This window comes from Vanessa atalanta, chromosome 22 (assembly GCF_905147765.1).
Source record: "Vanessa atalanta chromosome 22, ilVanAtal1.2, whole genome shotgun sequence".
NCBI classification, from domain to species: Eukaryota; Metazoa; Arthropoda; class Insecta; order Lepidoptera; family Nymphalidae; genus Vanessa; species Vanessa atalanta.
Window position 1 is genome coordinate 1,782,373 of NC_061892.1, and position 20,928 is coordinate 1,803,300.

The 20,928-nt window shown below is 35.2% G+C and overlaps 1 protein-coding gene across 1 annotated transcript; it reads right to left on the reverse strand.

Annotated features, from left to right (window-relative positions):
- Nucleotides 1–762: 762 nt before the first annotated feature.
- Nucleotides 763–20,771, reverse strand: LOC125072700 (structural maintenance of chromosomes protein 5). Its single transcript, XM_047683371.1, has 19 exons — nucleotides 20,607–20,771; nucleotides 20,374–20,515; nucleotides 18,838–19,026; nucleotides 15,565–15,785; nucleotides 12,456–12,702; nucleotides 11,745–11,952; nucleotides 10,528–10,675; nucleotides 10,013–10,154; nucleotides 8,750–9,113; nucleotides 8,295–8,424; nucleotides 7,842–7,977; nucleotides 7,232–7,438; nucleotides 6,625–6,708; nucleotides 5,691–5,912; nucleotides 4,763–4,872; nucleotides 4,160–4,277; nucleotides 3,587–3,744; nucleotides 3,335–3,452; nucleotides 763–2,013 (listed from the first exon to the last, which is right to left on the reverse strand). Exons 1-19 carry the CDS (start codon nucleotides 20,675–20,677, stop codon nucleotides 1,876–1,878), a joined length of 3,153 nt encoding a protein of 1,050 aa, XP_047539327.1. The 5' UTR covers nucleotides 20,678–20,771; the 3' UTR covers nucleotides 763–1,875.
- Nucleotides 20,772–20,928: the final 157 nt, after the last annotated feature.

A 20,928-nucleotide genomic window follows, 5' to 3' on the forward strand; every position in this document is an offset into this window, starting at 1 on the left:
AATTGAGTTACGACGCGACCAATGAGAGACCACGACAACGATCACGTCAGTGACTCCGTAAGCCTCAAACAACTCAAATTTAAAAACGTAAGTCCACTCCATACATTCCTTTAACACTGCTTTCTTGACTGCAGAAGAGAAAATCTTTTTTCTCTCGTATATTTATACGAGTGCAATTTATGAGAAGCCACACAACCCATATATATTTATACGAGGCTTTCACTGGGATAATCTATATACGAATACTCTAAGTATCAATATTCGTAAGTATTAAACTTGTACTTGGAGTGTAGTACGTTAACCCCCACTGGGTTACTAAAGGGGGGTAACAGTGAAATTCTTTCGATGCTAACATCGCAAACTGATGTATTTTATAGGTAACCTTAATAGTTACTTATGATGTTTAATTTAAATTTCAGTAATAAGACATGTTTTTTATTTTCTCTATACTATTTTTGTTCCAATACACTAAAAATATTTACTCTTTATATAACGAAGAGCTATTAATATCGGTTGCAAACGACCAATGACCATTCAGATTAAAATTAGCTTGAAATTATCTACCCGTTAAAAAGGTTCATATTGAACGAACATACAAATAAAAATGACTGTATTTTTTGGACCTCGTGTCTGTGTAGAACAACTCATCAAAGTTTTATTACAATTGACTTAGGAACGCACAGAGGCAGGGCCGAATCTACCATATGAAGCCAAATGGTAGATTTGGGCTTCAGCCCAGGGCCCAGTGGATTCAAGGGGCCCCAACTAGGTCCCCTATATATATAGGTCATATATATATAGGTCAAGTCAAGGTCGTAACATTATTAAATTAACTAATGAGCTTGAACGATCACTATTTCAGAACATATGTTAAATACGTTTAAAATACAGCAGTGCCTATCCGGACAGACTGCCACTGACGTCACCATCGCCTACGTCACCCATTTTCGCGACGCAACTAGTCACTTGTAAATAACAAATATCGCACAAGATTGCGATAAAAATATTTATACACTAAACGAAACTATTTTAAATTCAAAGATGATTATAGACACACGGAGGACGACAAGTCTGGGACGAATATTTATATACATAAATGTCAGAACGAGAATCGTACCTGCGACACGTTACGTCCAAGATTACACATGTAATTTAACATCAATACAAATAGTCAATAAGTATATGTGAATTATAAAAATACGCAACTTCACCATGTGAAGCACGACTGACAAGCCATACTTGATACTACCGAGCGCCCCCCCTCCCCCTCCAATCCGGTACCCTAGCTAGACGGACGTACGATTGTAGCGCTTATTAGTTTTTCAAAAATACAAATACTCCTATATCTAAGTACAGGACCAAAGTACACCGAGTGAACGAAGCGAGATCGTGTGTCGGGTACTTTACATAAAACAATACGGATGGCACGAAATATTACGAATTATCATATTGGTAACATAATGTTCATTCAAAACAGCCGTTACTTATTTACTAAAAACTTATTTGTATATTAAAAACAAAATATTCTATCTTTGGAATTTATACATTTACACTGTCTAACAATAACATGTGCAGAGTTAATATTATAAGTATTATAACCGTAGTGAAAAATTCTGACGAACCATTTTATAGACATTAATTAGCACAGAAATGGTTTTGCTCGAACAATTTACATAAAATATAATAAATGCTTGATTAAATTATCACTGAGACGGACTATTGTTAATACAAAACCTAATATAAAACTAACGTAACTAAATATAACAATTCCAAAGCTTCATATTTCAATAACATATCAATTATCAAACAACTCGAAACGAATTATAACACAATAACAGTGTGATTATAATATATGTATCGACTTTATAAATAAAACTATTTCGTAAGTAAACGATTAGATCGCGCTTTCTTCAGGAACGAAGAATAATTCCAATCCTTGTAATTCATGATCTCCTTCCCGTTCATGATCGTATGAACCATTATGTGTTCGTTGTACTCGAGGTTTGGTAGCAACTGGAACAATAATAAATTAAAAGATTAATTCGTTTCTTATTTTCGTATGTAGAGATTTTTTTGTATTGGAAGCAAAAAGTTACAAAAATATATGGACATTTAAAACGGTAGATTGAGAACGTAGGATTCACAAGAGACATATGAGGAAACGATAATACTTATTATTTTGGCCTTACTACTGCAGTTTATGTATATAAAGCATCCTATTCCAATGGATGTAGGAAAAAGACCAACAAACATTAGATTTACGTACTTCATGCGATTTGCTATTAACTCAGCTATATCGTGCACTACTATCACACTTAACTACTTATTTCCACTTTAATTTTACTTTCAAGTTTCATCGACGTTCAAAAGGCCATTTTTTCGCAAACCCACAGTGAATATCATAGATTAATCAAGCTATCGAAACCAATGATATCGGGTCAATTTGCTGTCAAATATTATTTATTTGGCTTTTTTCCTCTTATGGTTGGAACAGAGTATAGAATGATCAATTGGGCAGAATGACTCAAATGTTTGTACCAATTTAACGCTGCAAAATTAAATTCGATCAAATAGCTTGACCGAGACTTGAGCCGATATGGCCCAGTGGTTAGAACGCGTGCATCTTAACCGATGATTTCGGGTTCAAACCCAGGCAGGCACCACTGAATTTTCATGTGCTTAATTTGTGTTTATAATTCATCTCGTGCTCGGCGGTGAAGGAAAACATCGTGAGGAAACCTGCATGTGTCTAATTTCAACGAAATTCTGCCACATGTGTATTCCGTCAACCCGCATTGGAGCAGCGTGGTGGAATATGCTCCAAACCTTCTCCTCAAAGGGAGAGGAGACCTTTATCCCAGCAGTGGGAAAATTTACAGGCTACTAATGCTAATGCAAATAGCTTGATCAAAAATAAGAAAAGGTTTTAATTAAACTAACACTGCCTCCTAAAACGCTAACAGCTCACTGTGGCATCTTGTCGAAGTACCGATAATTAAGTGCTCATTTATTATCAAAACTATCAATGTTTCTCTAATATATTATGTATGTTCTATAAATATAAACTATATAAACTTTCCTCTTGAATAATTCTATCTATTAAAAAAAAAAAAACAATTTTAAATATCTAAGCATACATAGAGACATGTTTTAAAAAACATAACTTAACTGTTTTTATTAAAAATAAAATAACTTGCTAGTTTAACACTATGATTAGAGAACGTAATGAAAAATTGATATCTGAGTTGGTTATCACGTGGAGATATTAATTAATAGTTTAATTATTAGCGCGTGATTCAATTGGCGTGAAGTCGGAAGGGTAGGTAATAGTTACCTTCGGTGTTAGCATGAAGTACTGTGAGTTTTGTAGATCTGTCGTTTCTCTGACCAGCAGTTGTATCATTTTGCGTTCGTTCACGGTGTCCATACCTTGATTGATTTCATCTACGCATCTGCAAGAAGAAATGTTTTGTGACACCGACTGAGAGGATACAGAAAGGGTTAATAGATATGAGAAAAAAGGTAGACGGCGAACTCGTAGCGGTAGACTGCAGGAGTACCTAAGACGGTGTGGGTGCGGGCTCACCGGAAGGGCACGGCGACGAGGCTCTGCAGCGCCAGCAGGTAGAGCGCCGTGGTGAGGGCGCGCTCGCCGCCCGACTGCGTGTGACGCGACAGCTGCATCATCTCCTCCCTCTCGCGGAACTTCACCCAGATGCCGATGCCGTACGCGCCGAAGTCGTCCTGTGGGACATGCTATCGATAGGCGAGGGCCCGAGACGAGACCGCGGACCGTGGGCTCCGTCCGAAGTAGGCAGTAACATATTGTCAATTAATTTTATTATTTCATTTGGATAGTTTGTATATGGCCGGAATAAATTACATTTCGCGTTTAATAAAAATATCAATAAGTCAAAATTTTGGTAGTAGAGTTCTGTGAACGCTCATTTAGGTAGGTGTCACCCACTCAACAGATATTCTACCCCCAAACGTCAATACTTAGATTTCTGTGCTCCAGTGGGTTGCGTTTTACAGGGTGAGTGAGCCAGTGTAACAACAGGCTCAAGGGTGGTTAATATTTCTGACAGCGCCAATGTTAATGCCATGTTAACATTACAAAATCTACCACTGAGATAAGAGTCCTAAACGATTCACTCACTTCCTTTTCGCCCTTCTCAAGTTTCACTTCGCCGGCACAATCTACTCTTCTAAACATTTCCCTGAAGTTGATGTTAATATTATTTACCAATTCTTCGACATCCGTCAGCCATTGTCTCCTGAAATGAAATAAATAAAATATTGTTATTTCATTTAGAAAATATGAGCATTAGCATTAGCAGCCCGTAAATGCTGGGATAAAGACCTCCTCTCCCTTTGAGGGGAAGGTTTGGAGCATATTCCACCACGCTGCTCCAATGCGGGTTGGCGGAATATACATGTGGCAGAATTTCGTTGAAATTAGACACATGCAGGTTTCCTCACGATATTTTCCTTCACCGCCGAGCACGAGATGAATTATAAACACAAATTAAGCACATGAAATTTCAGTGGTGCCTGCCTGGGTTTGAACCCGAAATCATCGGTTAAGATGCACGCGTTCTAACCACTGGGCCATCTCGACTCGATCAAAATATGAGCGATGATACTGTATTCCATATTATTAAATATTTTCATATACACACTGTGACGTCACACTGTGACGTCACAATCCCATCATAACAAACATAGCTTAAAGTACAGGAGCTTATCAGCTTAAACTTACTTCATTTGATTTATTTTGTTCTGCAACTTGATGATTTGGTTATTTGAATTCGTTTCTAGATTTTCTAATTTAGCTATTTCTCTTTCTTTCGCTTCATATTCTTTGATAGCCTAAAATTAGTTATTAATTAGTATTTAGAATATATTGTCGGTACATTAGGAACTATAATTTCTGCACCTCAGCATTATTATTATTAATAATAATAACTAAATAGGGTGTTTAATTGGTGGTAGGGCTTCGTGCAAGTCCGTCTGGGTAGGACATCTGGATATCCCACTCATCAGATATTTTACCGAAAAAAAGCAGTACTCATTGTTGTGTTCCGGTTTGAAGGGTGAGTGAGCCAATGTAACTACAGGCACAAGGGACATAACTTCTTAGTTCCCGCTTGGTGGCCCATGAGCAATGAAAGGAATGGTTAATGTTTCTGACAGTGTCAATGTCTATGGGCGTTGTTGACCACTTGCTATCGGGTAGCGCACTTGCTACCTACCGTCCATCTACCTATGCCATAAAAACGAAAAATAATATTTAAAAAAAAATTTGACATATTACGACTGGTATACCCGTGTATAATTTACTTAATGGCATATGTACTATAACTAATTAAATGAGCAAGTAAATTTGATGCAGCTCGTTTGTGGTGTACAACCCAGTAACTGCTTTTTCCGTACTACATTCCAAGAGGCAAGGCAAGAGAAGAGTAAAGATAAACAAACCTTAGATTTACCTATTCCATACGATTGACAAGTCTAAGGAATGCCTATTTTAAATTTTTGCACTGCAAGTGTCTACATGCGAAGGTGACCACTTACCAGGTGTGCTATTTGCTGACGTGTCTGTCTAAATTAAACGTTAATCTAATATGAGATTAAAGTCCTCATATGAGACACCAAGAAAAGTGTTATAGTTTTATAAATGAAGCGACCTGTGCATCTCCTGGGTTGATAGCGTTCATTCTCGTCTCAAGCTCCGAGCGGTGCTCCTGCAACTGGCTCAATTTCGACGGCAGGGCTTTAAACTGTTCAGTATACGGGAAGTCACGATCGTTGGGCAGTTTATTATTACAAATGCTCTTTAATTTCGTTAAAATCTCGTTTATTTTCAAATTCAATTGCTTTATCTGCCTCTCTTTGCTCTCTACTAGCTCCTGGAAAACGATTTAAACATATATAATATGACTATGGGTAAAAATATCTACATTAATGTTAAGCAAACTAATTTTTTAATCATATTTCCAATCACTGATTTATTGTGGAGCGTGGAGTTAATGCTTGTTGACTTCCAAGCAGGATATATAACATACATATATAATTATATTTAACTAACATGACTGTATTTTTAGATATTGAAAAAGAGTAACTACTGGCTTGCCTGTTACTTGCCGGTTCTTCTAGGTAGAATCTACCTTCCGAACCGGTGGTAGCTTTACTTTAAATAGTTTGTTTAATGACTATTCAAAAGTGCTTGTAAAAGCCTACTTGAATAAAGTATATTTTGATTTTTGTTTTTTTTTTTTGTTTTATTAGTTATTACTCCGACAATATAGAATCTCTTTTGTCGTCATTCTTGAAAAAGTAACCTCTAGGGCTATCTTAATGTTAATTTCATTACAACTGATACAGAGATTCTGTCACGATGTATAAAAATGGGAGTGTACATACATCTTAGTATAGATTAGTCATTGAGTTGCGTCAGATGCAGAAATATATTTACTATCTATATATTTATATATTTCTATCTATATATCTATATATTTATATAAAATACTACGTGCATTTCCGTTAATGACAGAAACCTTTATTCAATACATGTACACAAAAATTATGATTGTATGATAATGAGTAATTGTTTGAGTTTACCTTATTTTCTGTAAGTTCACCTTCAGACTTTCTGAGTTTAGATTTATACTCATTTATATTTCCTCTCGTCTTTTCTAATCTTATCTGAAAAAACAAAACATATTTGAATATGTCGTTATTATCTGGCTTCTAATAAAAAGAGTGGTACTGTTGCCGTCCGACCGCTAACCGAAATTTATTTCTTTCTCGCAACGAATCAACGAAGTCGACTTTTATGAGGCACTACACAATTCTCCAAAAATTTTCATGTTAATAATACGTAATTTTTAATGATTTAATAGTTCAAAAAATTTTGAATATTCATTGAAATAGACCCACACATACTTACATTATTCTACCACCAAACAGTAATTCTTAGTATTGTTGTCCTCGTTTGAAGGGTGAGTGAGTGTAAATACCAGCAAAAGGGACATAACAACTCAGTTCCCAAGGTTGTTAGGCCATTAGTGTAATGTAAATAATGGTTATTATTTGTAAGGAATGTTTATGGGCGGTGCTGACCACTTACCATCAGTTGGTCCGTTTGACAGTCCGCCTACCTTTTATATAAAAGAAATCTCGAAATTTCCGTTCCTGAACAAAAAACATTAAAATAATAGTATATTACCGTGATGAGTTTCCTTTTTAAAACCGTCTGATGTAGTTTCTTGAAAATTTTTAGTAACTCATCGTGTAGTCTGCACTGTTTCAAAACAGCTTCTTTTTGCTTCGCCTTGCAGAGCGCCCTTTCATGGTCAGTATTTACAGCTCTTTCATTGGCTATGTCATTCGTTTTCCTTTCTTGGAGACGTATCAACGCCGATAAATTGACCATCTGTATTTGCAAAAATAGTAAAGCTCGTTAAGTCCCATTGCTGGGAAAAGGCCTCCTCTCCCTCTTCAGAAGGTTCGGAGCACACTCCACCACGCTGCTCCGATGTGATTTGAATGTCACACGTAGCAGATTTTCGTCCGTCACGTGCAGGTTCCTTTTCCTTCACCGCCGAACACGAGATGAATTATAAATGCAAATTAAGCCCATGAATTCAGTGGTGATTGCCCCTGGTTATGAACTCAAGAGTCACCGATTAAGATTCATGTATTGTAAGCAACTGGGCCATCACGGCGCGGTAACATATAAAAACAATTTATATTTGTTAAAACATACATATAAAAACATTGCCTTATACATTTGAACAAAATTATGATATCTCAGTCAAAACATAAAAATAGATTACCTTTCCAATAATATTATCGATATCGATTTTCGCCGTGTTGATTTCTTTCTCTTGCGCTTCAAGGGTTGTCAGTTGACTTTGTACGTTACTCAACTGACTTTCCTTCTCCTTTTTCAACTTTTCAAGTTTTACTAGCCTGTAATATAGAAAATTATGACATATTCAAAAATCCAGACAGTCTGCAGTACTGTAACGAGCCAAAGCGATCCCTAGCGTATACATATACACACATAACACACGGTTTACTACAGTGTGTAATGAAAAGTAATTACGTAATTTAATAAATTGATGATCAATTCGGTAAAATAATGAGTAACTTAACAGACTATCATTCAATTTCATTCACAAAATAAATTCGTACATGACATGCCCACGCACACGCACGCGAGCTAACATACACACGCGCACGCACGCGCACGCACGCGCGGGCACACGCGGTCCGCGGGTACTCACTCGGCCTCGAGCGCGTTGATCTGGTCCACGTCGAGCGTGTTGGCGAGCAGGCGCGCGGGCCGCAGCTCGAACGTGGAGCTCGACACCTCGCGGCTGTAGGCCGACGTGCGCACCGTGAACTTGTGGTTCTCTGCGGGGCGACTCACTCACTCACTACTCGTCGTCGTTATCTTACATATGCACTAATATTGTAAATGCGACAGTAACTCCTTATTTTTGTCTCGCTCGCTCTTTCGCGGCCAAGCCACTGAACCGATATGATGAAATTCGGTACGAAGCAAGCTCGAACCCCGGGGAAGGACAGCCAAGAAAAGCCATCAGGGAAAACGCAAGCGAAGCCGCGCGACAAGTATTATAGAGAAATGAAACGGTTTTAAAGTCGACACGTACAAAAACGTTTTCGTACGTCGCTCAATGTACCCCACATTCGATAATTTAACGGCGACGGCACGCACCGGTGAAGAAGCAGGTGATGTGCGGCGGCACGCGGTGGGCGTTCTCGTAGGTGTGGCGGTCGCCCACGGGGATGCGGTGCAGGCCGTAGCCGGCGCACAGGTAGCGCAGCAGCGCGGGCGGCGCGCGCAGCGCCTGCGCCAGGTAGCAGCGGAAGCCGAGGTGCGCGGGCGGCGGCGCGCGCGGCGCGGGCGGCGGCGCGGCGCGGCTGCACACGGCGTTGACGGCGCGCAGGCCCAGCTCGCGCCGCGTCGCCAGCAGGAAGCGGTTCATGTCGTCCTTGCACTCGAACGTGAACGCCACCAGGTCGCGCATCGGCACCGTCGCCTCCAGGTACCGCGCGAACTTCGGCTCCGTGAAGTTTATCTGGGGGGGGCGATTGCGTTTGTACTTCGTTCGATGCCTAAATGTAATCCGTAGGTAAAATTAATACGTTATCCATAACGGAATTCGGAGCGACGTATCGTTTTCTATCTTTAGCATGACGTCTCACGAGTATCGAAACGAAATTGTGACAGCAGAATACCGTTAATTTAACGAAATATAACGATAGATACGCGACGTTGTCAAACCTATTCATTCGCAAAAGCGCGCGAATCCGCGCGACTATGATGGGATGCGATCGGTCTAATAGATAACTCGCTTGGAGAATTCGAGATGAGAATTGGCAACGTAATAAAGTTTAAATTAAAATTTACAAACTTATCGTAACGTAATTATAACGTTTTATACATACTAAGCTTTGCATAATATAGTTATTATATATCGTTTCTCTAGAACGAAACGTTATCTCGCATTTGCAAAGATAACGTTACTGTATTTTACCGGTATGTAAGTCTCAGTTCGAAGGTGCTTATATATTTAAATTTTATTTTGGGCAAACTCGGAACACGTTACTTAAAAAATGCAAGTGATTATATTAAATTGAACGAGCTGATTAACGTGTCCTGATTACCGATAACAGAAGCACTTTTTCAAAGACTGTACACTTGACTGGTGATACTAGTCATGATTTCTCTGATAAGTACTTAAATATGATAATACAATAAAAATTAAATACTTGAACACATTCATAGTCCACAAGTATAGCTAAACAAATATATATATAAATGTATATATTCATATAAATTTATATTTATATCTTTTGATTTTTTTTCTTTAAAGTAACAAATATCCAGTTGTGTTGAGTCGAGTCTGAAGTATAAACCTATTTAGTATGAGTTTAGTAGTTAGATATAATTTACCGTTTGAGCTCATGAACTCACCAGTAACATCATCGGTTCATATACAGGATGTTTAAATAAATGGCCATTTTCTCTTAACCATTCAACAGCCTTATATGTGTCCTTGTGGTATCTTTCCAATGTGCGTAAACGTTCATTGTTAACATCTCGGAGCGTGTTTAATCTGAAATAATTATTTAATTTCCAATCTATATATAAAAGGTCTTTTTTTTAATAGAACTCTTGGATTTTAGTTGAATGTTGAAAATTAAAATTAGTTTAAGTAATAAATCTAATTTATAACGCTTATAATTTGGGGTACAGGAAACCTTTGTCTGTTAAGCGAAATATTGAGACAAGTGAGCTGCAAATTCGGCAGTGACATACATTTTGTTTGCCATTTATTTTATGAAGTCGACCATCAAATGGTTCAACTGATGGCAAGTGGTCATCCCCCATAGACAATGCAAGGAAGAGTTCAATTTGACCTGCCTTCCGTTCTCATAAAATAGATAATTATCATTATTTAATATTTTTGCATTATTTATATTGAATACCTTTTGGTACAAGATTTAATCTGTGACTCGATCGTATGCAACAACTCATATTCGATTTGTTGTTTTTTCTTCTTGGCGATATCGTATGTGGCAGTAGTTTTGCCTATTGACTGTTTCAGCTGCTGCAGCTCCGCTTGTAAGTCACTTTCTGAAACGATAATTCCGATTTTTTTATATCATCTAAGTAATTTACAAACATCATTACTGTTGTGTAGGAGATTGACTTCCGTTCAAACTCCTGTCAACGTTGATTATTGCTGGCAATCAAATTTCGAATTCCATTTAATTTTTTTTTTTTTTTATAAAATTGTTAGGCAGGCGGCCCATAGTGGTCACCATCGCCTATAGATGTTGCCGCTGTAAGAATAATAACCATTTCTTAAATTCATTCGCCATTGTATCACCAATGTATCACCAACCCTGGAAACTAAGATGTTATATCTCTTGTTTTTCTAGTTACACTTGCTCACTCACCCTTCATACTGGGAGACAACAATACTGATTACTGATGTTTGGCTTTCTGCTTGATTGGATTGATTATCAAAGTGAAGAAAAAAATCAATAAATATTATCCGCATGAGCACAACAAAAAACATACTATTCATTCTTTACAATTTAAGAATATATTATATATAGATATATATTTCAACTTTTAAGAAAATAGCCCACAAGTATTCCTACACTCCCATAAACCGATGGGACGGCAATCCCACACTCCTGGAGAGATATCAAGTCCAAGAACAATGGATTGACAACTTACAAATCCTAATTTAAGATACATTGAATGAAACACCCATATATTATTAGACCCATATTATTAGAGCCGAGATGGCCCAGTGGTTAGCACGCGTGCATCTTAACCGATGATTTCGGGTTCAAACCCAGGCGGGCACTACTGAATTTTCATGTGCTTAATTTGTGTTTATGATTCATCTCGTGCTTGGCGGTGAAGGAAAACATCGTAAGGAAACTAGCATGTGTCTAATTTCAACGAAATTGTGCCACATGTGTATTCCGCCAAGCCGCATTGTAGCAGCGTGGTGGAATATGGTCCAAACCTTCTCCTCAAAGGGAGAGGAGACCTTTAGCCCAGCAGTGGGAAAAATTTACAGGCTGCTAATGCTAAAAACCCATATATTGGTCCGTCCAAGATCTACATTTTCATGATGCGAGCTAAGCAGACAGTTAATAAAGAATAATAAATAAATATATCGTACCCATTCCCATTCTCGATTCCAAGGTCTGTTTATTATTAATCAACATCTCGAGTTTCGCTTTTGCTTCGCTCAGTTCGTGTTCCTTATTACTCTGCCTCTCAATATTTTCCTGGTACAATAACTGGGCATCTCTTATAACGTGCTCCTCAGATTGCAGCGTTTCTATTGTTTTCTTGATTAACTCCTTTAAGTTTTCGATTTCTCTGACCTGAAAGGAAATATATGTTGAACCTACTCAGTGGTAGCTTTCTGCGAGGCTGTCTGGCTAGGTACCACCAGACATTGTTGCTATGTGTAGATTTTCTGATAAAACTTTAAAAAGTAATAATAATAAGTTCTCAACTACAAACTTTGCCAATGACTAAATTTAAAAATTGTGTTAAAATACATTAGTTAACAAGGCGTCTATATTACTCAGATGAAATATTACATTGATGATAAAAAAAACAGTTAGCATTCGTAATTACCATGCAGAATTTTTATATAATAAATTTAACTTATATAGTTTAATAGAAAAAAATAACTACTGAGTTTCTTCTCAGCAGAATCAACATTCCGAACTGATGGCTACTTCTGGTACTTGTTATAGTATATTTTAGTTCGAATATTGTTTTTCAGTTAATATCGGAAAAAAAATTACCTAATTAACTTATCAAATATCCAAATCATAACAACATTTGATAAAACTAAAAAAAATAACAACAAACTAACCGTTGCTAGTTTCTGCTGTTCCATCACAGTAATGGATCTTTTATCATTCTCCAGACTATTCTGAATCGGTTTTAATTTATTCTCGCATCTTTTAAGTTCAGCAATAGCCTTTTTGTTTTCAGACTCATGGTGGCTGACCTGCTCCTTCAGTTCTCTACTTTCCAACCACATTTTTTTCCGTTCGCAAATTTGTATTTTATCTTCGAATTCGTTTCTCTTTTTCATCACCTCAACTTTTGCCCTTAACCTGTAAACAAACAATTCCATATAAAAAAAAAAAAAAAAACCTTTAACAGAAAATCCGGTCCGGTCACCCGGTTGAAACGAAGTTGCATATTAAACGATAGACATATCACTATACGTCACTATATATTATATATTAAATGATAGTGAAATAAGTAAACAGCGTTGGAGAATAAGTCAAAGGCAAGAAATAAAATTGCTATTACTAATTATATGTGAATTAACACTAACAAAAAATAGATTTAAAGAATAACATTTAAAACCCTATTGAGTAGAAAGAGATAGAGAGAAAGAGAAAGGGATGGCGATGATAATTCCAATAACGTAGCAGCGGTTGCATATAAAGAAACAAAATAAAAATAAATAGAAAATAAACATCATAATATCGAAGCCAGAAGATCTCTTAAATGATTTCCAGTGACTTCTGTGTGGGTGACAGTACCAGTATGGAGTTTTTTTTTTAAAGTATATAAATAAATAATAAGCAATAGGTGTGATGTCAAAAGTTTATAAGCCACATAGTATCCTTTTATAATTAAATTTTTGACGACGTACTCCAGAAGAGAGATAGATTTGTTATGCAACGGCTGTGTGTGACGGAGACACCAAAAGGTCCTCAGATTATTGGCCGGTCGGATATGTTTTGCGATACGCACATGCATGATTATATAAATACTTTCAAAACTCTACTTTAGCTATAGTGAAATCATTTTTTTTTATTCTTTTTGTGGCCAACGGGCAGGAGGCTGATGGAAAGTGATTTCCACCGCCCACGGGCATCTGCAACACCGGGGGCTTGCATAGTGAAAAAGTATCCCCTAAATTAAGTATCGCGAAATATGTGTGACATTTTAAGCTATCTAATAGGTAGAACTGAAGTTGAATGGTAGAGTACTAAACAAACCTTAGATTTTCATATTTCATGTGATATCATGGGTTCAAATCGAATTAAATTCCTTTATTCAAAGCATTACACTTACTTATTGGTTGTCAGATTAAACACTACCACCGGTTCGGAAAAGAAAGTGCCCTGAACTTAACCGAACCGTGAAAGAAACTCAGCGGGACTATTATGTGTTTTTGTATTTTTTTTTTATTTACATATATTCAATTTGAAAAGAAATAGCCAGGAGGCGATCGTTTCATTCCCAAGGTGTATCAACCATAAACTCACCTTTCGCACACAGGCGTTCTTTAATATATATTTTTTAATTTGGCTACAAAGGCATTTTGAATGCATTCAAAATGCCTGTTGTAGTGTCGTATATATTGCCCTACAAAAGAGTTATTGACTATGCAATCGAGTAACAAGTTTGTCTTTGTTCCTTGTACCAATGCTATAATATTTTTTTCCGTACATATATAACAGTATAGTATATATATATATTGAGAAGCAACTCATTCTCGCTTAATATATGTTTTTTTTTATAATACGAGTGAAAAGGTTACTTTATACAGGGTCATTGGTAATTCGACGATTTCCCGTTAGGAGATAATAGGGGTGATTATTTGCGATCATTTTGACCCCTATATGCTTAATGCAAGAGTGAACCATTTTTGAGTTATCGAGTTCTTTTTTTAAATAAGTCAAAAATGCAACTTCAAAAATTTATTTAAAAAAAAAACATCAATCTAAATCTTATTTTTTCTTCTGATTTATAAAAACGTACTTACATAGTTTACTTATCAATATTAAAACAATAATTATCGGTCCAAATTTAAAAATGCGACACGGAAAACGATCTTATTTCACCTCAAAAATGGTTGACTTCCGCATTAAGCATACTTCTAAAATTCCATTTGCTATTCGAATCACAAGAAATAAAGACGAAATACTTTGACCTTGAATATAAATAAGGCTCATAACGTCTTAGGTTCGAGATCTAAAATAAACAATGGTATTCATTACGGATTCAAAAATTGTGTTTTGAATGTCGGCAAATTTCTTATCGGACGAAATAATTTTCTTATTTGAAGGGTGAGTGAACCAGTGTAACTACAGGCACAAGACTCATAACATCTTAGGTTGGTGGTTCATTGTTGTTTCTTACAGAGCCCATGTCTATGGGTGGTAGTGACCAATTGGCTCAGGTGGCTCATTTGCTCGTCCGCCTAGATATATCGTAAAAAAATATATAAATATATATATATCGGAGCGTGGTTACTTTGGTTGTTGATTTGGATAATTAATTAATCGAGTAGTTGGCAATAATGTTTGATGGCTGATTTACTTATAAGAGCGGGTCACCCCGAATGGAGTTGTAAGTGTCATGGCAACGCGAGTCGTTATGTTTTGACAAGCTTCTCGAATGCGATGGTTGCTTGCAAACCCATTTGCTCTTAATCGAGATGTTATTGTAATCATTATTGTAATCCTTTGATATTATTGTGGTGTACGATTATTGAATCAATGAATACAGTGGTTAGACGATATTAAATACGTTTTATTTTGTGAATATCTCCATTGCACGCCCACATAGTCTTACAAATGTCGGATCAATCCCCGAACCCAACTGTTTGGCATCCTGCTTCTCCGACATATATATTAAAAATGTTAATATTTGTAAATAATTGTGTACAAAATTGTACAAAGACTGAAATCAAAGAAACGGTAAAAAAAAATCCTACTTTTTCGATTGTAATCTATATATATAAAAGCGAAATACCACTCACTGATTAATCACGAAATATCAGAAATTATAGCACCAACAAACCTAAAATTTGGCAGAAACGATCCTCATAGTGGATTTTGGGAAACTCCAACCGTAAGGGTGTAAAACGATGTTTGGGCGTTTGTGCTTTATACATTCCTCGGGGGTAAAGCAGGTTCATTTAGTAGACTGCAAAATTAAACATGTGATCTTACCTTTCATTGTCGCTCTTCAGATTACTCAGTTGCGTTACAGTCTGGTTTACACTTTTCTTCAAATTTTCTTGTTCTAAGCTTGTTTCGATCAATTTGTCGAGTTTTTTAACGCTATCTTCTCCTTTAACCGCTGATAGCGTACTCTTCAAGAGCTCTTTTGGATTTAGATTAGAAAAATCATGCACTTTGTCTTGTGGTAAAAGCTGGCAGAGGTTATCCACCTGTTGAAAAGGAAACGGTAATAAATCGACACCAACAATTTATACTACGCTAACTCGAATTTTAGTGAAAATCGTTTTTTTTTGAGATGATTGGTTGAGAAAGTAAGCAGACTATCTCATTTTTGCATCTATAATATCAGTAAGGAATTACGGAACTAACAAAAATGACAATATTTTTGTCTTGTTGGTGGACGAGCATATGGGCCACCAGATGTTAAGTGAGTAAGTAATATCACTGTCCATTACCTCTTCACGCTTAAAATGCTGAACCGATTTAGATGAAATTTTGTATGGAGAGCGTTTGAATCACAGGGAAGGACATAAGTTTTTTTTTTTAATTCAGCCCACGAGGACTTAAAATCGGGAATGACGGTTTGCGTGCTAGGTAATGTTTTAAAAATTTCGTGCACGTAAAACCGCAGGTTTAGCTAGTTAACTATAATAACGTTTAATATCTCAATACCATTAAAAAAAGACATGTAAATATTACTTTTAAAAGATAACATTTTAGCTAAGCTTAGATAAATGAAGTGTGCGGTTTTTTTATACATATAAGTACATATCATTTGTTAGCTATAAATTTATTTTATGAAGATAACCTTTAAACTTAGCAAATCAATAGTATTTGACATATTATAACATATCTAAACAAAATAACGCATTTTTTGCTTGGCATCGATTGACAAGCTCAGTGTTATCAATAAAAAAATAAAAATAAGAGTAGAACGCTCGAAATAAATAAATTAATAGTTTTCCTCACATTTTAATGATAATAATTAGTGTCGGTTTTCGACCAATAGCTAGATAAACACGTGATGCGCGCGGCGACGCACTAGCAAAGTATGGGCGTATCGATCACTTAGGCTATTTATTCTATTACTAGAAACTCGAAACTCACCGCAGACAACGAGCTTGAAAGGTCAAAATGTGCTATACAAAATGGACTATAATAACTAAAACTATAAGATACACGTATCAAAATGGCGTATCACTGTAAGTCGGTTGTCAATATTCCACGAGTGAGATACGAAGTGATTTCTACAGAATCGCACTAGAATAACCAAATGTTTTTACTCCTTTCGATATTTCACCGACAACTAGGGTATTTTTTTTTTTTTAAGTATTAAAGCAAAGATATAAAAGATTAATAAGAATTAAATTTGCTTTAATTACCCGAATGAAAAAAATCGTTCAATTTATTTGGAAAATAATAATAGATGTTCTTTATTGCCAGAGGGACGTCTAAATCCGACCCTGGCTAAGCATATATAGTGTGATAACATTATTATACGGGTCTTTCATGATTATGGAAATGTTTCCAACGTTTTCTAACAACGAAACATGAAATCGGCGAAACGAGATAAACTAATAATAATAACACTATAGATCTAAAAACTACGCGTCATTCTATAAAATAAATGTGATAAAATGTTTGTATTACATTATAGATTCATTAATAAAAAATGGCAATTAGTTAATTAATTTTATCAAGTTAATGGCGTTTTCGTGTGTACTTTCGGGCGAGGTCTTTATTACTCAGATTAGAAAAAAATAGATCAATGAAACTAGCCGACAGTTGAATTTACCGTACTACAACATTTCAACGAGACCGTAGATACCGCTTTAAAAATTACATAACATTTGAATGTATTGACATACAAACTTGAAATTAGGTAGGTATAAAGGTACTCGACAAACATTAACGGCCTGTAAATTTCCCACTGCTGGGCTAAGGCGTCCTCTCCCTTTGCAGAGAATGTTTGGAGCATATTCCACCACGCTGCTCCAATGCGAGCTGGTGAATACACATGTGGCAGAATTTCATTGAAATTAGACACATGCAGGTTTCCTCACGATATTTATTTTCACTGCCGAGCACGAGATGAATTATAAACACAAATTAAGCACATGAAAATTCAGTGGTGCTTGCCTGGGTTTGAAACCGCAATCATCGGTTAAGATGCACGCCTTCTAACCACTGGGCTCATCTCGGCTCTTACCCAACAAAGTAACTTTAAAATTTATAGACTTATTTTCCACGCTAGTGCTGTTATAACCAAAAAAAAAAACAGCTCTAAATATCTTTGCTGAATTTAATGGTCATAAATTTTTTATGTGTATAATTAACTCGTATAAAAAAACCCGCTGGGATTCTTTCGCCGGTCCTTCTCAGGTAGGGGTATTTTCCTTTCCGAACCGGTGGTAGTGTTTAAATTGACTATCAATAAGCGTAATGCTTCTATATTGAATAATAGAGTTAGATATTTTTTTTATACGTAATTAGTAGACGGACGGGCAAATGGACCACCTGGTGGTAAGAGGTCATCCCTGCCCATAGACATTGGCACAATATGAAATAATAAAATTCCTTACATCACACCATTGCGCCACCAACCTTGGGAACTAAGAAGCTATGCCCCTTTTGCCTGTAGTTACTGGCTCACTCACCCTTCTAACCGAAATACAACAATACTAAGTATTGCTGTTTGGCGGTAGAATATTTGGTGAATGAGTGGTACCTGTGCAGACGAGCACAAAGCCCAATCGCCAAGTGATTATTTGATTATACCAAAGTTCTAAGTCAACACATTCGTAAGCCATAATAGAAAACTCGCTTTTCTCAGGGTTACATGGTACTGTTATTGAAGATAAAATTAAATAAACTGTTTTTTATATTTACATCTTACACGTACATCTTATATTCACTTCAAAAATTTACATCTATGAATCACAAATGCAAGAAAAGTAATGATAATCGAAAATAGAATATTCAAGGTCAACAGTCGGGTGCTGCTTAAATGTTACTACTCAAAGGATTACTATTTTTATGTTGAATAAACAAAACAAAAATTTTTAGATAGATAATTTCTATGTACAAATTATTGTCTGCTCTTTTATTTTCGTTTTAGAAAACATTTTTTATGGCCTATCGTGTATTTATTAATTTGTTTCGACATATTTAAAAAAAAAACCAATTCCATTCTATTTTTAAAATAATAATATTAGTAAACAAAAAAGCAATTATTATTAATTACATTATTTATGTACATACCTGTATATTAAATTTTTCAATAAGTTCCTGAACCTGTTTCTCACTAACGGCTACATTGTCAATGCTCCACGTTGACATATCTTGTAAATTTATAGTCCTTTTAATAATGACATTTTTCTTTCCTCTTTCCTGGTATAGCTCTAGTTCAATAGTAGCAGTCTCACAATTAGTCCTTATATAATCTGCAACCTACATAAATATAAAAATCAATATATATTTTTCATAACGACGAAAGAGGTCATACTGAATTAAAATGGTGAAAAAACTTGTCCAGTAACAGTAGGCAGCAGATAGGCTTTGTGTGATTTGGTTCCAAATTCTATGATACTTAGACTTTGTAAGAGACTGTTAATGTTTATTAAAATACCAATGTCTACGGGTAGTAATAGCCACTTTCTATCAGAGGTTCATTTGCATGTCTGCAATAGAAGAAAATGTTTTTGTGGAATACTCTGTTGGAATGAAGTTGCTTTAACTATATATTATGTATAAATAACCGACACAATAAAATTAATTAACTTTTGAGAATAATTAAATGACAATGACAAAATTGTTATAAAAAAAACTTCTGTGATTTAAAAAAATAAGAAAAAATTAGTTTAAATAATTCAAATATATTCCAAATAGACAGGGAGAAAGAAAAGAAAGAAAAATTTTCATTGGAGGCATAACGCGTTTTACTAATGTGATAATTTCAATCTAGTGTCAGCGACATAACAGTTTTTCGTTCCAAAAATAATAATGTAATAAAACTAAAACTGAAATCAAGATAGTAGGTCATAGCTATTTGTCTGGTCTAAGGCAGAGCTCGGCATCTATTTATGACAAACTACAAACATGTTTAATGTTATCAGGATTGTCTTAGATGAATGTTTAAAATATTTGCATTAATATAAGTATACATAACTAACTAAAAATTAAATAGAATAGTTTTGGGATTGCAAGTTCAAACTATAGGAAGATTATTTATTTTCACATAAAAATATTGTATTTTCTTGAAATATATACCTTGATCATATTTTAATACATGAAAATAAATTAAAATCAAAACATAAATTGTTTAAGTATGCTTTTACAGTTTTTTTTTTCTTATTTAATTTTGGGACTTTTGTCCTACACAGGTATGTCAGTCCCATTCTACACTTTTGAATCATCATTTTACAAAACTATATTAAGTAAGTAAAGCTCCCACCAATTCCGAATATACATTCTACCGAATAATGGGCAAGCAACTTAGCAGTTACTCTTTTCCAACATTTAAAATTCAAAGTTACGTGAGTTAACTACAATAATATATAACTTATCTGGCCTCAAAGTTGTTGACTTTAGATGCTTGTATTAGCATCTATATAATATTGTTTTGACCAATTTGCTTTATTCATTAATGTATTTCTAACAAATGATTTGAATTTATCAATCAATTATTAATATAATACGAAAAATAGTTAGGTAGTTATTTCAAGGCTACACTATAATCTATGACTAAGTTATAAACTTGATAAAGCACTTGAAAAATAAATAGATAAATAAACCTACTTTTTCTGCTCTTCCAATAATGCTAGTTTTTCCACAGAGTCCCAATATAATAGCATTAAGAAAGGTTGATTTTCCTGTTCCATTTGGACCGATAATTAAATTTAATGAAGTGCCTGGGTATAATTCGACCTCCTTATATGTCCTGTTAGAAAAAATAATAATAATAAAGCATTGTGTTCATAAAATATTATGAAATCAAAATTCTAGAAATGGCGCGCAAAATATTTACTTACACAAAGTTTTGAAGATATATCCTGTATATACAACCTGGTGTGACGTCGTTGTTATTAACAACAGCAGACATTTTAAAAGTTTTAATAAAACTTCATAGCATGTTAAAAAATATCAAATTATATGAAGTAATTTGAACTGATACCTCAGATTCCAAATTCATAACGATTCACATAGCAAATAACAACTAAATGTCAAACTCAAACTATAATATAACAAGAGAATACACTGTAAAATGTGTTGCCACTATTCAGTTTTCGTTTCAAATTTTTTAAGCAACTACAATCTTGACGTAGTTGTAATATAGTCACGGTGTTTTTCTTT